This window comes from Apteryx rowi, unplaced genomic scaffold (assembly GCF_003343035.1).
Source record: "Apteryx rowi isolate R43461 unplaced genomic scaffold, aptRow1 scaffold_455, whole genome shotgun sequence".
NCBI lineage: Eukaryota > Metazoa > Chordata > Aves > Apterygiformes > Apterygidae > Apteryx > Apteryx rowi.
In genome coordinates this window covers 1179-22159 of record NW_020450711.1, presented here as the reverse complement: position 1 = coordinate 22159, position 20981 = coordinate 1179, and the positions used below count along the sequence as shown (strand labels likewise).

The 20981-nt window shown below is 37.7% G+C and overlaps 1 protein-coding gene across 1 annotated transcript in view; it reads left to right on the top strand.

Annotated features, from left to right (window-relative positions):
• LOC112971768 (amyloid-beta A4 protein-like) overlaps window positions 1-18230 on the top strand; it is a gene marked incomplete at its 3' end in the record, with an annotated part of 111469 nt that extends 93239 nt beyond the window's left edge. The window contains exons 6-7 of the mRNA XM_026077489.1: window positions 1241-1408; window positions 18097-18230. Coding sequence (XP_025933274.1) covers window positions 1241-1408; window positions 18097-18230 — 302 coding nt within the window. The remainder of the gene's footprint in view (window positions 1-1240; window positions 1409-18096) is intronic.
• Between the last annotated feature and the right edge of the window lie 2751 nt (window positions 18231-20981).

The window sequence follows — 20981 nt, the reverse complement described above, 5'->3', positions numbered from 1 at the left end:
GGATTTTCAGTGCTAATGCACTGATACTTCTTTATACCTTTCGACCCTTAGGAGTCTGCCTTCCACAAAGCTCAAATTTGTGCCATAAATTTAGAAGCCTCTAGTGAACATCCCAGTTTGCAGATGCAGTGTGTGGGATGAAAGCAAATGAGGGATATATTGGTGTTTAATGTTATGTAGCTTTGCAAATGGTATATAGCATATAGGGCAAGATAAAATTGTTTTTTCTGTTTGGAACATTATTTGTAAAGGGTTGTATATTTACACGTATAATTGGCTGAATTCCAAATTGCAGGCAGAATTTGCTTTCTCTTCACTTAATTTGTGCAGTTCGGTTTTCCCTCAGGTTTTCATGTGTTGCAGGATATAGGCAAAAACTGTGACAGCTCACAGTGAAAACAGATCCAGACTGTTTTAACTTTTTTTTGCTGTACATATTCACTGGGGATGAGATTTACTCCTATTCATGAGACGAAGCTATGGCACTAATTTGATGTATATATGAGCCTCAAACCATGAATTATAAACCGTGTATGGTGCCTCTTGCAAGAGGGAATTTCATCTGGAGTGATTATATATAAATAGGTGTATGAAGAGAGTTTGTTTTCCTGTGCAACTTGTAAATGGTCTTTTTTTAAAAGTAAGGAAATCTCAATTTTGGTCGGTCTGTATAACTGAAAACCAACAAGAAAAAAATAGAGCATCTTCTGACTTCTGCTGTCAAATGTTTCCCATAAAGACAGTTACTCAATGTGCTTCTTGGACAATAATCCATTGTGTCTTTGTCCGCATATCCTGCCAGTAGTGCAGTGATAATGCAGATGTGGACTCAGCAACCTTAATACGAAGAAGTTTCTACTGCTGTGGCTTGGAAGTGAAGAAACTTCATCCTTGTATGACTGCCACCATATTGGAGCTTATTTCAGTATGACTGTTCAAGGGCAAAATCCTTTAGTGTATACAGATGAACTAGTTAAAAGTGTAGGCACACCTTGTGCTAGAAGACTTAGTGGCATGAATCTGTATTAAATCAAAATTTACCTTCATTTTCTCTGAGATGGTTTCCTGGAGGAGGAGTTAAAGCAGTCGGTAATTCAAATTTCCTGTTTCCATGGAAGTGTCTAGCCCCTCGTTCGCCTGTGCAAACATTAAGAGATGTCTAAGTATGCTTGTGTAGACAGACACAGGGACAATACCGTTTTCATGCTAAATGCAGTTCCTTCGGCTCTCCTGTAACTAGAGGTGTGCTCTGAGCAAGCTGAGACGGGTCCGTGCCAGGCGATGATCTCCCGCTGGTACTTTGATGTGACCGAAGGCAAGTGTGCACCCTTCTTTTACGGCGGCTGCGGCGGCAACCGGAACAACTTTGACTCGGAGGAGTACTGCATGGCGGTCTGTGGCAGCGTCAGTAAGTGGAGCTCGCCGGCCTCGCGCAGCCTCTCTCGCGCGCCGCCGGCTCTGCTGCTTGGGAACGGGCTGTGCTGCCACTAACCACCTTCCTGGCGAGCCGCTCTGTTCACCCTCCTTCTATTGAACGTGCTCCCTCCTTATTAGCTGCTCGTAGTGTCTCTCTAATCCAGCATGATAGTGGGTAACTTCTTTACGCTGTAGATGGGGTTTTGCAAAGAGGTAACAAAAGGCAAGCTTAACATCTCCATAGATAAGGCTTTCACACTTACTTTGTCTTAAAATCTTCCGTAAAAGTGTCCTGACGTTTTGTGTGTCTCTGTTTGTCTTTGTGCATGTACAATGCATGTACAGAAAAAATTTGAATTTTAGGGAAGCTTCAGGTAAGTTTAAAAATAGCTCATAGTTTGCAAAGTGTATTTTCATGTATTATTTCTTAATTTTTTAATCAAAGCAATATAATCTCATAGAATATCAAAACATTTATTTCCAGCCTTGGAAGAAGTTTTTTGGTTTTTGTTTTTTAAGTTTTGTTTGAATACTTCATATGTGTTTGCAAGGAAAATGGGAGAATTGTCATTTGAGTTTTAGGATTCCCTGAGTGCCATGATGCACGTGAATGTGAATTACCTCCCACCTCTTTTGTTTAACATATCATATATTTAATGATCACTTTCCGTGAAGAAAGAATATTTGCATTGTGAGTTTGGTTTGCAAGGAATGATTTTCCCCATCGCAGAATCCTGAAGCTGATACAGATTTGTCAGCTGTGTTTTGATTTGTGAGCCTCTGGTACTGTCCCCATCATCTGCTTTGTCTGCTCATAATCTTGGGAGAGTTATAGCTGCCATTTACAACTGAAATATTAGAGAATGATTATATATTTCACTGCCCTGCCCACTCATAAGGATGGGCTGGAGGGAGCAGAATAGAAGTGGCACATTAGGACTGCTTTTATTAAAAAAATTTCCAATTGTGCCTAGGAATGTTTGGAATAAGTAGCAAGCTTAAAAACTCACATGAATATTTGCAGAGCCATAGCAGGGCATGGTATATGTGTCGTGAAGTAGAAAGCTGACCTGTATTTTATTGGAGTGAGAGCAGGAGCACTGATGGAGGCAGGACTGCTGCTCTGGTGTTCCCGCTGCATTTCATCTCCGTGTCTTTTGGAGCTGTTCATGGCAAGGCTCCCTAGAGGGACATAGAAAGACGACCACAAGAAGAGCAAGGAAGATACTGTATGGGCAGTGATCAGCTCCTGTAACGAGAAAAGATGTAGTGAGGAGAGAGAAGAAATATGTTGTAGATATAATAGTAATATGCTTGCTAAAAAAAAGTAAAATTTTGAACTAGTAAGTTCCTGTGTTAGCTTTCAGAGATGCGTAACATAGTATTGTCTCTTATTGTATGCTATATGACAGGCAAAGAAAAAAATGTGACTTTGTAACCCTCACTGAGAGTTAATTTAGGCAGCAATAGAAAAGAGGAGGATTTTAAAGAAGAAAAATGCAGGCTATGTGATGTTGAGGGACAGTTGGTATGTAAACATGGAATGAGGAAAGAAAAGTTAAACTGAAGATAGCTGGGTCATGCAGGTTAGAGGCATATAAAAAATCTGCAGTGAGAGAGATGTTGAACTTTTGCCCTAGAAAAGCCATTTGACATCTTGTTCATTTAGTTTCAGGTAGCTGAGATGGGGCTGTGTTTTTTTTCTTTACTGTTATGGACAACAGAGAATTTGTAACAGTTAATTACCTTTGTCAGTCTTGCATAGATATCATGCTTAAATGGCGATTGGAGCAAAGACAGGATGATGGCCGTCAAAACTGCTAAGCAAAAATAGCTGAGAAACTGAACCTTTTGCTGCTTTGCTAGTGGAAACAGTCCTAGTTAGCAAGGGAAGAATGATTGGAGTGAGCAGGATTTGCCTGCACGGAATTGGGGATACTTCCAGGGTTGGCTTGGCCTGTAGGAGGCAAATGGAAGTCACCTGCCTCTGCGGATTGTCTGATGTTACACCTGCTGCAACAGTATCCAAGTTCCTTTGCCTAGAAGTTTAAAAAAAACCAGCTTCATTCATATACCATATATTTGATGTTCAGCAAGGTAAGCTTGAATGAAAAATAGCTATTGGCCTTTTGTGTTGTGCATTTTAATTTTATGAATTATTATTGCCTTTGTCAGCCTCACTGCAAAATCTAAACTGTCTTTGTGAAGGCTGGACAGCAGTATAAATAAAGACTTGTATTATATTTTGACTCTTGCAAGATTGAAGCAGTTTTGTTAGACTTCCAGTTTTTACAGATTTGTTTTGGCATCTGCCCTTCAAGTTGAGCCATATGGATGCATTTTTGTGCCCAAATTCTGTAGTAGGGCTCTGTGCAGACACAAAGATCACCCTGTCCTGTATAGTGTGTCTTGCAAACAGAGCTGTAGTTACTCACCCAGCACTTCAAATCTGAGACTTTCATTTCTGGCTTGTATAATACTGTGAAGTTATTACATAAAGGGAGAGGTGTTGCTGACTAAAAGAACAGTCATGCCACACAGACTTCATGCGAATTAAATAGCAAAACTTGGAGGAATGAGATTCTGATTTGTCACATTGATAATACAATGATGTTGCCTTCCATATGCAGGTTGTAGGTGAAAATGTGACACAGACTGGTTGTAACAGTAGGCAACAGGATTTACACTCCAATAAAATTCAAAAGGGCTCTGCTCAGATCCACTTCCCAGCAATCTAGTGATCTTATTGCATGAAACTTCCTGTTACAAGGGGTGGCCTTGGCCATGATCTTAAAAAGAATATTATGGATTGAATGAAACCTGCCGGTTAGATTGCCTGCCTTCTTCCAACTTGTCTCTCAGCAGCAAAGTTGTACAGCTTGTGCTCATGCTATTTGGAAGGATAAATAATCTTCCCTTATTAGATTGGCAATTCTTTCACAGCATGTGAAATCAGAAGTGAAAAAAGAAACAACTTCTAAATTTAATCAAGCTGTACAGTGAATCCATTAGGAAATTCAAATGAGCCCAGGAGATTCCCCCCTCTCTCTCTTATAGAGGTTTAATTCTTTCTTAGGTTCAATGAAAATAAAACAATGCCAAGAGCATTACTATTTTTTGTTCTTCTCATAGGTATCTTGGTTTACTCTGGGAATCTTATTGTTGGTCTGAATCATTTTATGTTTAAGAAAAATACCTTAACTACTGGGGTGAAAAAAAAAAAAGAAAGCCCTTTAAATTAATTTTGTCACTGTGTGCTAACTGAATCCAGACACCGAGATTTTTGAGTGTATTCCTATTCTTTCCGTCCTTATGAAAATGTGAGTTTCATAATATGACAATATTATTTGTGTTCATGTAATATTTGGAACACATGAAAAGTAAAAATGTCTTCCATTAAATGGGTTTATTTCAGCTTTTTCATCCATTCATAGGAATTTGATCCAACCAATTTTTTTGCAAACTGCAGTAAACTTTAAAATCATACCACACAACAGAGGTTACAACATGGACTTAGTCTGAATATTTGAGCTGCAAGATTTCATTGACACACCTGGGCATGTGGAAAGATAGAGGTGGTCTTGTCTTTTCTGAATTAGAACTTACAGGGCTTTTTCCTGGTTTTCCTCAGTAGTTTCTCAAACAATATTTGAGTCTATAGGGTACACTTTCCAAGCTACCTAAGTTATCTTTTTGTTCTGTATTTTTCATGTTATGTCAAAGTGTTATTTACCCTGATCTATACCCATCTCATATTTCTGTTCCTGAAATACTTTTTTTTTTTTCTTCAGGTTTCATCTACTGTTTCATTATCTCTGTGCTGTTTCTCATTGCTCTTCATAATGTTGCTGAATATAAATGGCAATGAAAATTATTGGAAATACTGAATATGATATATTTCAGCACTTAAGTGAGATCTTGTCTTTGGAACAGCTCTGATGTTGCTAAAATTGATTGACGTTGGCTGGTTAGAGCGAACCTTGGATCAAGCCTTTTCTCCCTTCCCCCCACCCCCGATCTCATGAAAGAAAGAGGGGAAAAAAACAGTGGAGAAGAGCTTCCGACTGGGAATTCTTCAGCGACCTCTCCTTCTTCCTCTCATTTTTCTTGTATTTCTTTTTCCTGTCAGCCTGTACTTAATCTTTCTTTCAATACTTGCACATTCCCCCTGCTATCCGCATTTATCTTTATTGTTTTACTCCATTCTTCATTTCTTTTCTCTCCAGTGGTTGCATTACTGCTGTTCCCTGGTGTCCTGCAAAACTCCAGTGAGCCTCTCTGAGGCAGGACACAGGGTGTGTGGAAGGCACGCTGGGTGGTTTGTTGGTCTGCCACCGCACCTTTTGGCTTGTTCAGCTCCACACCCGGTAGACTGGAATATATAGTTCTCTTCTGGAGTCAGGAGAGTGAAATCCCTGCAAGGGAGAGCTGTCTTAAATGCACAGGGATCCTTCAGGAGAAGCTTTGAGCAGGTTGGGAAGCAGGGCTTCACTGTTTGGCAGGACATGCACAGTGGAGACAGGTGCGTGGTCAAGAGAACAGCGTACAGAACCAGAGAGGTCTTTGGAGATATTTGCAGGGAGCTTGGAGGGAAGCTAAGAGCACACGTCTTTCATTTGCCTAACTACAGCTTGTTTTGTGGGATAAACTTGTTGTATTTTACAGTGATATGGAATAGTGGGTAGTGTCTAGGTTTCTCTTCAGTAGTGGACAAGGGATGGAAAGGTGGAATGTGAGCTTATTTTTCTTGTAGTTGTTGAAATTGGACTGAACCAAAGCCTAAGGATGTTCTATTATCATGAACATTATACTGTCTATAGAAAAAAGCTCATGTTTTATTCTGCTTCCACATTGAAGTCTCTTAGCCTTGCTCTGAACGGGTAGTTATGTACTGTCATAGGAGGCTGCTGCTGTCAAATTTTGCGTAACAAATTTCATCACTGAGCTTGGAATGGAGTTGATATATAACTACCCTAGAAGGGGAAGGCTTTAAATGTCTTGTTACCAGCTCTCTTAGCTTGCCAGACCCCACGCCATCTTTCTATTGATTTTTAATAAGGACGTTCAATACTGTACACAGTTTCTGTTCACTCTAAGAACTCAAATGTCTGCTGTGTGACTGTCCTTAATGGGTCCTTTGAAACCATTAGGATCTGTCAGATGGGTAATTCAGATTTAATGACTTCCAAACAGATACGTATTGGCAAGAGTAAGCAGAAGATGATTTAAGTACCCTTATCAAAGGAACTATTTCTGTCTTATTATCAAATGAAAAAGTAATCTATTGTAAAAATCTTTTCACTTGTCTCTAGTTGTTGCTTGTTAAACATCCTTAAAGCTACAAGAAATACATAATTTTTCAATAAATACCATTTTTAAATGATGTTAATATTCCTATTTTAACTTGCAGACACAAGGAGCTTCAAAGTTAGGAAAATTCTTTCTCTTAAATGGGTTTAATTTAACAGCTGTTACATTCAATCCTGCTCTCTTACTAGTTCCTATAGCTGTGATATGGTAGATTTAGAACATATGGAATCCTTGCTGCAATATTTTCACTTGTTCTTCATTTAAAGCCGTAGTTAAACCAGACTCTGGTGGCACAATCAATTTTTGAAGACTTCGACATATCATTGAAATGTCCTTTTATAAAATAGAGGGTTTTTTTATTATTCTACTGAATTACTAAGGCTAACAAGAGGATTCAATGTTGTCAGTTATCTCCTTTACCTTACTTCTGTAACCTGGAACCTAGTAATAAGTTTAAATGTCAACATTCACTGTTTTATTTTTGATCATTTTAGAGCATGGTCACAGACATTTTGTGTGAATTTAGATAGAATTGTATTTATTCTCTAAACTAAATGCTGGAATCTTACAGGCTTGCTACACCAGTAATTGTGATAGTTTGTGAGTAGCACATACTTTATATCAATTTCAAGTGGAGGAGATGAAAAGAAGCAGACATTATAACTAAGGAGCTACAATTTCATAGTAGACATGGATCTTCACACACTACAAATACGTATTAAAATATTGTGCTCAAGACTTAGTCTAGTATTAGAGATCCACTCTTACTGCTTATTATATAGGCTAACTTCACCTTGCCTTCTGACTAGTATCAGCCCGTCCTTGGTAATTGATGAAATCGGTCTTAAGAGTACAAATTGAAAACATTTTAAGTGAGGGAAAATATATTACCTCTAGTGTTTTGCATTGTCCAGTTTAATTTTTCTTCAAAGGAACTTGCAAAGGAACAATCTGTACCTTTTTACAGCAAAGACTTAAAGATGATAGTCCCATCATTTTTGGTTGTCAGTAATTTCCTTTAGGCATTTGCTGTCTGTTTGGGATCTTGACATCTCTTTAATTAGCAGGGAGGAAAATGTTTTGGCAGCTAAACTTGCATGCCAACCGCCAGAGCGTGTTTTAAGTGATAAGGAGGTAAAGAGCTGCAGTACATTCGCATAAGCAGAATGGTAAACTATACATAGTTTTTAGTTAGGAAGGACGTTTTAATCTTCTATCTTATTTATCAGATGATTGCTCATTTTATCTGTAAAACTTCAGAGACTGCTTGAGCTTGAGGTCAGGAGGGAGGCTTAAATACAGAAAGCGGGCGGATGTATAGAACACATTCGTCTGATACAGATGATATTGCCCTTTCATTGTTCTTGAGGTTTATGGGGTAGTTGGCAGACCTGTGTCTATAAAAGCAGTAGAGCTTGAAAGTTGCTTCATCGCAGGACTGCGTTTTTTGACAACACACTTAGTGTTGGAAAGTATTCATCACAGTGAACTGGCTGTAGCACTAATTCTTCACAGTGCTACAAGAGATACAATTTAAAATACAGAAGTCTAGCACTAACATTTCAAATCCTAACAACCCACCTTTATAAGCAGTGATATTGCAAGGAAACATTTCACTAAGTACAAGTCTTTTATCGGAATGAATGGGGTGGAGGGGGAAGGAAATTTTTATAAATACCCTAAGCCAATCCCACTAGAACAACCTGTGGCTTTATCACAAAGGCTCTTTGTATTCAATTGTTTTACTGTTTCCTAAACTCATGGTAAAGGGAAAATTGCCTCTCAAGACTTCACCTAAATGTGTCCCTTCCCCACCATCTCCAGCATACGTTGCCTGCATCTGCTGGATTTAGTTTTCTCTGTCATGTAAACTAGACTAAATCATGCATCTTGATGAAGCAATTTTCAAGCAGTGTAGAGGAAATCTTAAGAAAAACATATTTTTGCAGTTCTTCATTGTGAGTGCTTGAGGTTTGTCATTCAGTACCCATCAACTGTAAATGGATGAGTTTTAGGATCTAAGTTGTTAATTTTGACTAGCACGTTTAGTGAATGTAAATGACTAATTTGCCTTCATCTATATAAATTTGTAATCATATTTCACCCTTGAACCAAATGTAAAACCAGTGTGGGACTGTACCTTGGGGGAAAAAAAGGGAGGGGAGGAGTAAAGTTTAGGATTCAAAAGAGAAATGATACAAATATTTCCATACACAAGAGTTTGACTGCTAATAGTTTTAAGCACTAGGAATTTTATTATGTAATGTATTAATGTAAGCACTGCTGTAACTTGTTCTGTTGGGTTCTGTTTTTCTCATAAATATTTAAATTTATGTTGACAAATCATATAAGAATGACCTTGAAGCAGAGCTTTGCAAAGAGGTTTGCAGGGCAGTGATGGGAACGTTTGCTTTGGGGACCTCTTTGCAAGCATGAGAGGCAGCAAAGCGGGAAGGTGCTCATCTCAAAATCCAGCCACTAGCTGCTGGAAGCTGGAGTGGCTGGCTCTTTGGGAATGCAAATCAATGCTCACTATCGAGTGACTAATCATAGGTGTATGTGAGGGGAGAAGCAGGGAATAGACCTGAAGACAAGCTGAAACAAGGTCATCACTTTGAACATGAGGGAAGAAAAGAAAAGAACTGAAGAACTTGAGAAAGTGAGTGATCTGCATTTGTCAGGGCTGGAGAAAAGGACGTTGTAGTCATGGAGATGCAATGAAAGCATGAAGGAGAGTTTTAGCTGTGCTAAAGTGAAATCCTTACACAGTAGGATTTTTAAATAAGAAAAATTAAGTTAAAGCTGGTTAGATGGCAGAATTAACTTGAGTTCAGGCAATAGATGAGGAACAATATGAGTATGGTAATCTTTTTTTCTCCAGGTTGTTTTTGTGAGGGATTTCAGTAAACCATCTTCCAAGCTGCCTCTTGTTTCAAAGGAATATAGGGTCAGTCTTTGCAAAGTAAAGTTTAAGAAGGACTATCACTTCTAAACGTGATGTGATTTTTTTTTTTTTCCATCTCAATACATTTAATTATATTTTCTGCCAAGGTTGGTATCTTGACCTGTAATTATTCTTTGAATACTAATGAAAATTATGAATCATTACAGAATCTATCTACAGACTTCAGTGACAGGGATGGTAGGTAATAAAAGCAATAAGAAAATCTAACTATTAAGAAAGGAAAGATCATCCCTTTGGAGCACTGGTTCAGATCAGTTTCTCTTTCATGTGTTAACTCTCCATGTCACTTGTGCCTGGAATCTTTTTCAGTTAAACTAGCAGGTGTTTTTAAGCAGCATGCTTTCTGATTTGCCCTAGGAACATTCATCTAATTTGACAAAACTTTGGAAACAAAGAAACATCTTGAAATTGAAGGGGGACAAGTTAAGTCTCAGAACTTGAGATACCTTTTACTGTTTCAAATGTGATCCCTGAGCATATGATCACTACTGTTACAGATAGTTTTTTCTTAATTTACTAACAAGATGCATTTACTTTATCTAACAGAAGAATACATTTGTGTATCTTGTCTTCTAGCCTATGTTTTTTGCCTCCTGCATCCCCACCATTGTGGTCAGGATTCCTTATTTTTTATGAAGAAATTTTCATTTCATAGACTTTTGGGGTGTCACAGTGTTGGGAGAAAGCAAATGTGCAAGATAAAATAAATAAAATTCGGCTGAATGGTTATGATCAGCATGAGTGATAAATATGTAGCTGAAATGGATGGGCCTTAATATCAATGAAAATCTTAATTAGAGTTCATATTATTGAACATGTTCGCTGAAAATTAAAATGTGGACAGCTGGAGTTGAATGATCTGAAGGATAGGAATTCCAGGCTCTGAATGTAATCAGCACAATTTACTGCTCTGCAATTAGCTTCCAAGCAGGGAAATGTGCTGATTAGTCACAAGTTGAAAGATCTGGCTCTCAGAGCTCAATCTTGAAATATTAGCATTCGTGCAATTATGAAGACTGGTGATGAGGGATGTTCAAAAGGTTTGCATAAGTATCCAGAGGCTCTTATCCAAAACCTTTAATGCTCCCTCTCAGCCCTTTGGTTAAGGTTCTCTCCCATGCAACTCTTTTAAAAAGTAGGTTGTTGAGGCACCTGGGTAACATTGTAGCTGTGATTGCAGTAATTTCTGGAGTTAAAGAAACCTTCTCATAGTCTAAAAATGAAAAGTAAAATGGTTTTCATTTGGCACTTGCTAGAAGATGAATGAAGTGAGAAAGGTGAAGGTGATGACATAGGAAAGGGCTTATGCTGGAAAGAGATATCTCAGAGGCCTGGGGTAGCCAAGTGCCAGTGTCACAAGTTTGTCTCCTGACAGTCTTTTTAAGAGGAAAGAAATCAAGAGGTCACGCCAATGCTCAGAGCCCATCCCTGCTGTCTACTTCCCCCAAAACCTAAAGACAAAACAAAACAAAAACACCACTCACAGGAAAAATACTAAAATTGGGGACTTTTCTGGTGTTGATTTTCACAAATTCTCACTTGGATTGCTGACTGTGGAAGGAACTCTCTCCTCCCTCCCCCCCCCCCCCTTTTTTTTTCGTTTAGTTTTAGACAGGGTTAAGAAAGTGGTCTTGATGAAAGAATGTGTGAAGATAAGGTAATTAAAACTGGAAAAGAGTGGGAGTTTTCCTGCCTGTCCTCCAGTTTAGAATGCCAAGAATGAGAATTGCTGTCTGTATTTATAATTTTATAGATTATATATAGTATATAAATGCACTGTACTTACAGTTTAGGATTTTATTGTTCTGTGCCCCTGATATTGATCTCTGTACTAAAAAATGTACTAGTTCAGCACATACTTCTCTCTGAGCAATTAAATTTTATTAATTAAACTTCACTACTTACTGTGTAATAACTCATCCTGGTATATCCTTTTCCCTACATATAAAATAATGGTCTTTTACTATAATCTGGTTTATACCTTCCCCAAGCTTCATTTGTCTTCTGTCACTCAGCTCACTCACTGCTGTACAGATTCTGTTCCTTGGTTTTGCTGCCCTGCTGTAAGTGGAGTAGTTTATTCACAAACAAATGGGGTTACATCTTGTAAAGCAGTTCATTTTGCAAGGTAGCAGTAACAGTAATAGATTGCCAAAGATATTCCATAAACGCTAGCGGCTGTTGGAAATACTGTAATTAGTTGTGATTTTAGTCAACAACTGCAAGCTTTGGTTTTAATCCTTCATTAATGATGCAATTGTACATGTGGGATTTCAGAAGCAATGAACGCATTCAGTGACTATTGCACTGTGGGTAGGTAGCGTTCACGTTTCAAGCGACTTCCTGTCTTTTATGCAACAATGAGTGTAATTTAGAAAAAGGGTATCTACTAATCCTTTTACTTATATGAGCATGGTAAATGACTTTATTCTTTCACTGGAGCTACTGATAAGGATTATTTATTTTGATTGTAAAATAGAAGAAAACTGGATCTTGTGGGTTATTGTTGCATTTTTATTTTTTTCCTGGTCTTTCTTCTGATAATTAAGAATTACTGTTAAATGGCAAATGATGTAGAGCATAGTTTGAACGTATTACTGAACCTATGTCACTAGGAAGGTTAGTATTTTTAAGTCTAATAAAAAAAAATCTGTTTGGGAATCGAAAAATAAAATGAGTGCAAGTATGAAGAAAATATCCTCTAGTACTGGATGTCTTCTACACCTGTCAACACACACTTTTTGATGAGCTCTCATGCAGTAGTGGAATGAGTTATCTTATGAAACAAGCAATGCATAGAAAATGAAACCTCCCTTTAAAAAAAGTCAAAGGTCAAAAAAGAGATCGGCTGCAGATTTTTAAGAAATTCGTGCATGTAGCTGATGTCTGACCAAATGTTCCCAATTTGCTATGAGAAAACGTGCAACACATCTATATGAATGAGGTTCCCGAATGTATTGGAATGGAAACAATAGATTGTGTGCTAGAAGCCATGAATAAATTCAAGTTTTTCTGCTTTATGTAGAAGGGAGGCCTAGTTCTTTTATAGCTGTATTTCATGTCTTTTTTTCCAAGGGGGGATGCTAGTTATTTGTATTATTGGAATCAAAAGTCTTCAAACATACTATTGAGGATTTCAGGGTTTGGGGTTTTTTTAACATTGGGTGGAGAATTTCTCACATAATCATTTGGGGACTTAGTAAATACAGGGAGCAGAATCTTGTAGAGTTATTTGTTTTTAAGCAGACTGATTTTTATTTATTTTTTTTTTATGCCAGGGAAATATTTCTGCTTACCTTATAATTATGTTAACAGCTAAACACCCATAAAAGGAGCTGTTTCCAAATCTCAGTTATAATAGAAAACAAAAGCCTACATGATCGTTTTAGAATTTTTGTAAATATTCATGCTGAACTTCTCTTTACAGAAATTATTCCTGTTTTTAATAGTTTAAACAATATCTTTGTTTTCAGACTAAGATATGATTTATGTTAATTGGTTGGTTATTATCTGCAGCCTCTGACTGCATGTGTGACAGATCCAAACAAATATTCCAGAAGAGGTACATAGACTATTCGTCTTACTACTTGCTTTGCACAAATTTAACCCGCTCTCTCAGACCTGGAACAGTGCTAGCAGCAAGCATGTAGGAATAAAACATGCATTTTACCTCTTGCTGTGATGTCTTTTCTCACCTAACATCCACAAAGGTCTTGCCTGTGTGTGTCCTTGACCAAGTGGGTTACGTGTAGAAAAATACATACTGAAAAAATAGTGCTAGTCTTTGCTGTTCAGATAACAAGCCAAGATGTGACAGTGCCTATCATAAATTTGAAAGGAAGTGCTGAGCACGAGTTGGAGGCATGGACCCCACATGTCTTGTTTGGAAGGGAACCGCTCATGATGGAAGGGGGTGGTTGGGGGCGCCAAGGCCTCTGTGCCAGGCACTGCCCACACGTGACTGAAGCAGGACGGCTGATGCTGGAGCCTTTACGGCATCATCTAACAATCGCCCAAGCGTTTTCCCAGAGGTAGGGTTCCCAGCGCCTCCATCCAGGGAGCTCTGTTATGATCTAACTGGGTGCAGAATGCAGAAGTTCCTCTGGTAATTTCTGCCTCTAGGCCATAACATCAGTTTGTGCTAAAGCAGGATGTTTTAAAGGATACTGTCAGGCAAATCAGCCTACCTTTGGGTAAGTTGTTCAAATACTTAATTGCACATACTACTGAAAGGTTTATTTCTGGTCCGAATTTCCAGTCTTATTTATGCCCAGCTTTGGCTTCCAACCTTTAGACCTCAGTTACTTCATTCTGATAAAGTTATTGTCAGAAATCTTTTCTCCCTAGCCTTTTTCTGAATCAAATTAGTACTTCACTTTCTCTAGGATAAGTGTGAGTGAGTGAGCTTCCTGCTATAAAATACTTCCCCCAAAGCTCGCATTGTTCCATGTGCCCATTTCAGAGCCTTTTTTCTTTTTAGACATGTGTAATCGAGAATCATGTATATAGCGTTCCATGAACAATTGTGCTATTGCTTCTTGCAGAAGGCCAGGAATAATAACTTTCTCCTCCTACACAGCATTGTTCTTCATTAGCATGAGCCTCTTTAGCATTACCGTGAGAGAATATGTTGCAGTTAGGTATCAATCTATTATCAGCATCCTTTCCAGTATTCCTGAATACAGTCTGGCTCTCTCAGGCATTCAGGCCTGTTAAATATAATGCATATGCTTTGTTTGATTTGGCTAGGCTCTCTTCATTTCCACTAAAAAGCTTCATAATTCTTATTTTCCCATACTGATTGCAATTTTGAGCAGCAGTTTAAGTCTTAGCTACAACTTCTGCTGTTGTTACGATGCATAGAGGAGCTTCCTTGAAGAGCTGAAATTAAGATGCGTGTTAGGTTACTGAAGCCTCCAGACATGCAGTTGTTGAACTAGTAACTCACTTCTGGATGGGGCTGAATTTTTTGACATCCCCAAATCAGGCACTGAGATCCAGAGCACCAGGCACTGTGAGATCAGATTTTCCAGTTCTTAGCACCCGCTATTCCCACCTCTTTGGAAACACTCTAGCAGGTGTCCCGATGGGAAGTAACGGTATCATCAGAAAATCTGGCCCTTAAAGGCCATGCATGTGAGACAGCATCTTTTGAAAATCAGACCTTAAATATACAGATGGCTTAACAGATCTCATTGCAAATTCCTGTGACCTTTTTTCCTGTTCAGTAAATTAAAGGTTAAATTTGCATAATTTATTGGACAGTTATTTAGATCATGACTTCTTTCCACTCATGTTTGTACAGACTTAAGAAGTTCAGTGGAAAAAAAAAATCGTTAAAATTGAGAAGCATGGAGAATATATTAAAACTCTGCCCTGTTCAACCTTCTCATGCAAAAACCTGGGGGTGCCCTAGGAAGCTGGGAGGAGGAAGGGTCGGACAAAGGAGCATTTTCTTCACACAGAGCATCATTAAACTGTGGAAGTCATTGTCACACCATATTTTGAATGTTAAATTTCATGTGAGTTTGGGGAAAAAATAGTCATGGAAGGAAAATCCAGCAAGGATAGTTTTAAAACATTGTAACAGGGTATTTACATGTGGCTCAAGACTCCCTGAGTGTCAGATTTGCAAGCTGGGAGAGCGTCACCTTAAATTTCCCCTGCTCATATATATTCTTCCCTTCAGGACGTTCCCATGTTCTGTTAACTTCTGTCAAGAAACAAGACCCTGGAATAGATGGCCTTTTGTCTGATGCTTTTAAATTTCTTCCTGCTTTGTAATAAAATCTTATTTTTATTTTTTAAATGGAATTAAAATATACCATACTTAATTGCAGTTTCAGGAAAGATCTGGAAAGATCAAATGAATTTGGTGCTACAGACATTTAAAAATATATATATATATATATATTTAAAAATACAGTCAAGCATCTTGGAAATGGTTCTTTTTACTCAGTCAATGCTTTAAGTGATCTGTTTTTGGAATTTGCTTGTATTCGTTACAGTCTTTCCAACAGGCAGTGCTGCACCCCGCAGAAACCATTTCTTACAGTTCAGCAAGACAATTGTCCTGTCTTTAATGTTCATTAATGGCCCTGTAAATTTTTGTTATCTGAAAGCTTTTATTATAAATTCCAGTTGGACATTCTGTGCAAATGTGAATGATAGGACCCGTGGCTCGTGTGCTACTGAGTAAAGGTAGACCCAGTAAATAGATACAGAAGTCAAAGTCAAAGGCTCTGCATTTCTTATTGTGGCTCAACGACTAACTTGTTAGGTTGTGCTAGCTGCCTTGTGAGCCTTTGCATCGGGTGCTTCCCCTATAAAATAGGGATAACTCTTTGCTTGCCTCAAAGGATTGTTCCCAGAACTGTTGTTTTTAAAACACAGAATGTTATAATGTAGTATGTTCATGGATAACTGTCTTCTAGTGGTCATCATATGTGAATAAACACCGCAGAGAGGCTGGTGTGTTTTGGAGTTATCGCTTTGTAGTTACTTCGTGAATCTCTCATTTTAACCTTTTATTTTTGTGTTTCCTTACACTTTAAATTGTGCAGTTCTAATATTTCACTCGTATTATCACTAAAGATGAATTATCGTTAAGAGAGTTTAAAACAGAAAAGATAACTTTTATGCTTTTATAACAGAAATAGAGACTTCAAATTGTCTGAGGCTATGAGGGTAACCTCTGAAAATATTAAGAAGAGCTACATTCCATTTTTGTAATTTCTGGCTTGTTGGGAAGCTTACGTGTTTTTCTTTTTGTTTATTACAATACTTCAGTAATAAAAATGTTTGCAAAATGTAAATCTTGTGGTTAAATATTCATGGGACAAATCTAAAAATGGCAGGAAGAGTGATAATTTTCACTGCCTGTGATTTCCCAGTGGATTTTTTTAGTTGCTTCTAGAGTTTTTTGTTTTGTTTTGCTGAGACAAGGAAGGCCTTTCCTTTGTTCCAGTGAGTAACTTATAAAATCTGTTGTGTAATTTACTTTAGCAGCAGCTAAAACCGTCTTTGTCTCAAATGCAGCCAAGGCCAAAGGCTTTCTGGTTCTGTTTTTGTTCGTTTTGCTTTTCGAGTTGTATGTATAATGTAAAATCTGAGGAAGAGTTTTGGATTTTGGAAAAAAACTATTTATCTTAATATCTGAGAATGTATTTCATTGGAACTAACATGTGGAAAGCTTGTTCTTGTAACTGATGATTTTAAAAAACCTACATAGATGTGTTTACAATTCAGCTAGTTTTTGAGAAAGTAGTAATAAACAAACATTGACTGTTGTTTCTCAGACTGAATTTCAGATTGAAGTTTGCTTCTGCAGCAGACTTAAGGAATGTTTGGGGGGTTTTCTTGTTTTGTTTTTTTTTTCCTACCTGTATTAGTCTCTCTATTAAAATGTATTACTTCTGTACCCAAAGGTAAAGTTAACTAAGTACATGTAGTCAAACTCATTTAAGAAAATCTTGTGCAACTATATGTACAGCCTTCATTTGTTTGTTAGAATTTTTAAACTGACTTTGCAATTGTTGAACAAAATGTGACAAGGGAAATGAGACTATATAATAAAATATTTAGGGATAATGTAGCTGATTTGAAATAGTTGTTCGTCATTAGAGAGCTTTTTAAATGGCTGTTATGTCCCTAGCACAGAAATGTTACTCTAGTTAATCTAGAAGCTGCTGGATGTTACTGCATAATTAAAGAATTGTTGCCTACTCTGCTTAAATTACTCGAAATGTAAATCTTTCTGCTCCTAGTGTAATAGATATAGCCTGGTTATCTGACAGGAAGGTGCAGTGATCAGTGCATTCTGGCTGATTATTTCCAGCATCGATGAGGGGTTTTCGTAGCCAAAGTTGTTACAAATAAAGTAAATGTCTGTGAGAACAGAATGCATTAAGGGAAAAATTTGAGGTATTTCGTTAGAGCACTGTGGGATCCATAGGTGCTTAAAAGTATGTTTGTGTTGGCACTTGTGTGTGTAACAGTTTACATTTTAAAAATAAACTTATATATTAAGCACATAATTTTGCAAAGGGCTTTCTGCTGGTTTATGTACTTTGCTCATTGCCATTTTTCTTTCTTGGATTTTTTCCTTTGCCAGTAGTTCCTAATCTGTTTGAATGATATTGCTTTGTTAATTCTAAAGCGTTTCTCCTGGATTATAAGATAGAGGAAATCTTTGTATATTTATATATATTTGCTGCGTGTAATATACTTGACTAAAAATACATTTTTGGAAGCTGTCTATCTTTCTCTGAGGTTAAATGAATGGTTTTATTCTGATAGAGCAGATGTTTCTTCCTCAGTTCAGCTAAACTTTATCTATAATAAACTGATAATTCTGCTTTTCCTCCCCTTCCCTTCCCTCTCTTGCCCTCAAAATTTTACCTCAGTCCCTACCACAGCCGCTAGCACTCCAGATGCTGTTGACAAATATTTGGAGACACCTGGGGATGAGAATGAGCATGCCCATTTCCAGAAAGCCAAGGAGAGACTTGAAGCTAAGCATCGTGAAAGGATGTCTCAGGTAAGGGGGGATGTCTTTATTTCTAAATACAGCAGGGAATTTTGTTTCTGAAGCCATAAGATGCATGGAATCCTTCCTGTTCTTATTTCCCAAGGCTTCCGCCAGCTGCCCTGCCCGTTTACAGTGCTATAAATACATCATTTGCTGCCTTTCTGACTATGTATCTGAGGATTCAGCTGTCTGGACACACATTTGATTCGATCACATCTGTGATCATAAGTTGCTACAGTTCACTTGTACTGGTAAAAATAAAAAAAAAAGTCCGTTAAAAATTGGTCAAGTCTTTGCAGAAGAATGTGGGGTTTGTGGGATTATTCTTATTTTTAAATAAGGAACTTGACCACTCTGTAATTCATCCTTCCTTTGTACCATTTCAGGGAAATTCCTTATGGGTGGCTTCATTTTGCCAGGTGATGGCATGGCAGGAATGTATGAAATGCATCTAAAGACAAAGGAAAGGACAAAGAAAGGACAAAAGAAAAGGAAAAATTAGTGCTTTTGAACTGAATAATCAAAACGTTTTTTTTTCCTTTAACCACAAAGACTCATGTAGACTGAAACTGTGTACTCTGTGTTTTAATCCTGTTGAACACTAAGCAATGAGTTATCACTCTTTCAGATATAGGGTTTATAATAGATAAGCCAATAAAAATTGTGACAGTTCTGCTCTAATAACAGCAAAGGAAAACATGTAAAAGGTTTGAGTTAAGCCTGTGATGCATATTTTAGAATGGAACAACCACTCCAAAAAAATAGTAATACAATTTGGAAGCACTGTTTAGGTATTTTACTGTAATTTTTCACTGTAACTTTCTTCCCCTGTTGGATTTTCAGTATTTGTGTATTACAGATGCATGAGCCAGGCTTTCAGTGCTAAAATGTTTGTTTAGGCATGAAATGAAGCTCTTAGAAAAAGTCACCCTCTGTTAGTACTCTGTGCCTTGTGCTTTTCTCATAAATAGGCCAGGGCATGTTGCAGGAAGGCCCAAAAACATCATATAGATAGAGTATACAATGAAGAGTGACTTTGGCGAGGCTACCAAAATTAACTGGAAAAGCTATCGAGCTGTCGCTTCAGAAAAATTCTGGGTAAATGCTCTGGTCAGTGTATTATACCAGCTGTATTTTGGACAACTTCATAAACGAGGGTTGTGGTTCAAGGGTTTGCCTGACGCTCACGCGGGTGCTGCCACCCCTAGCGCGTTGCCAGCCCTCTTTTCCGTCAGCGCGGCAGAGCCTACAGCTGGGGGGAGGCACCTCCGCTCCCTGCTCGGGCTGGAACGGGAGCTTTCAAAAAAAAAAAGATAAAGTAACCAACTCTGGCCAGTTCAGCAAACTAGATCGCACCTGGGGAACAGCAATACAATACATCAGGGAAGAAAGTAAGAAATGATCTTTTGTTTGCCTAAACTGATCATGAAATCACACCTTAAATAAAGTACCTAGAACACCTGCAGAGCTTTTAAAAAGAGAATTAGCTTACTGAAATTTCAAATGTTAGTTTTTCCCCTATATTTGAGTGGTCTTGTCTTGTACAGCACTGCACTAACCTTTCCCAGCTAATGTTTCAGACGTTTAAGAAATACAAGACATGAAGGAGATGTAGAAAAACCGGTTAGTTTGCCATTCTTTGTTTCATTCCTGTTGTGAACTGTGGTATCTCTGTGTCCCATGCTGCTACTCTACTTTTCTGGCAGTTTATTTAAAAATTGCTTTTTATACTTTCTTTAAAATCAGATATGTTCGTAAAGTGTTTTTAATTGAAAGTTTAATTTTAATTTACTTTGTTATGTTAAAAACAATCCTAAATAAATTAAACACTTAGTAAGCTTTTACAGACAGTTTTTCCTTAAAACAAAGAAAAGTTAACTAGTGAGAGTCATTGGCTAAGCCTTCCAGCCACAAAGAAAATATTTTATTCACTTCTGTTTCCTCAGATTGTAGCTCAAACTTGTCTTCTTTTAATGCTGAGAAATGGGGCTTGTAAAAGAGCAGGAATGCCCATTTTTCTTATATTAAAAAAAAAATAGAGGGAATGATGAGTGCCTTTGAGAAAAGGAGCAAGTCATTCTTTAATCTTGATAAGTGTGATAATCAGAAATAAGTTTGTTCACCAAATACAAACAGTACTTCCTTTGTTTAATAAAGCAGCTAGTTTTAAGAGTACTTGATTTGATGCACACTTGGCTTTGTAGCAGTCAATTAATTAATAAAAAGTATTTCTTATGCATTCTAGTTCACATGTAAAACTTAATCATGTAAGGAGTAGGAAACTTTTTTAATCATTAAAAAAGCTTTCAATTTGAAATTAAGTATTTTAATCAAAATGTCATCATGGCGAATGCGGGTTTTCTGTTTGTTGCCTTTCTGCGGTTTCCCTTGTTTACTGTGGAGTTCTCACAACTTCTGTTTCTTCTCCTCTCATGTGAAGATCTGCACACGGGCAGAGACCTGGCTTCTTTCAGGGGCTGTGTCAGTTCATAGTTCACAACTCCTAAAAGCCTCTCCTACTCAGGGTTTCTGTGCTCTCTTTATACCGTGACCTGATGCAACTCTGGTTCACACAGTTTGACTCCCTTCTGCTCTTAGTGCCCATCCCTTTAGCTTACAGACCATGAAGGTTTTTCTGCCCTTACCTCTGTGTAGCATCTAGAGCAGTAAGGCTTATAACATTTCCTAGGCACTACTGTAAAGTGAATTACATTAGGATACAATTTTAAGCTTTTCCCAAGAATTATTAATGCAGCTCCA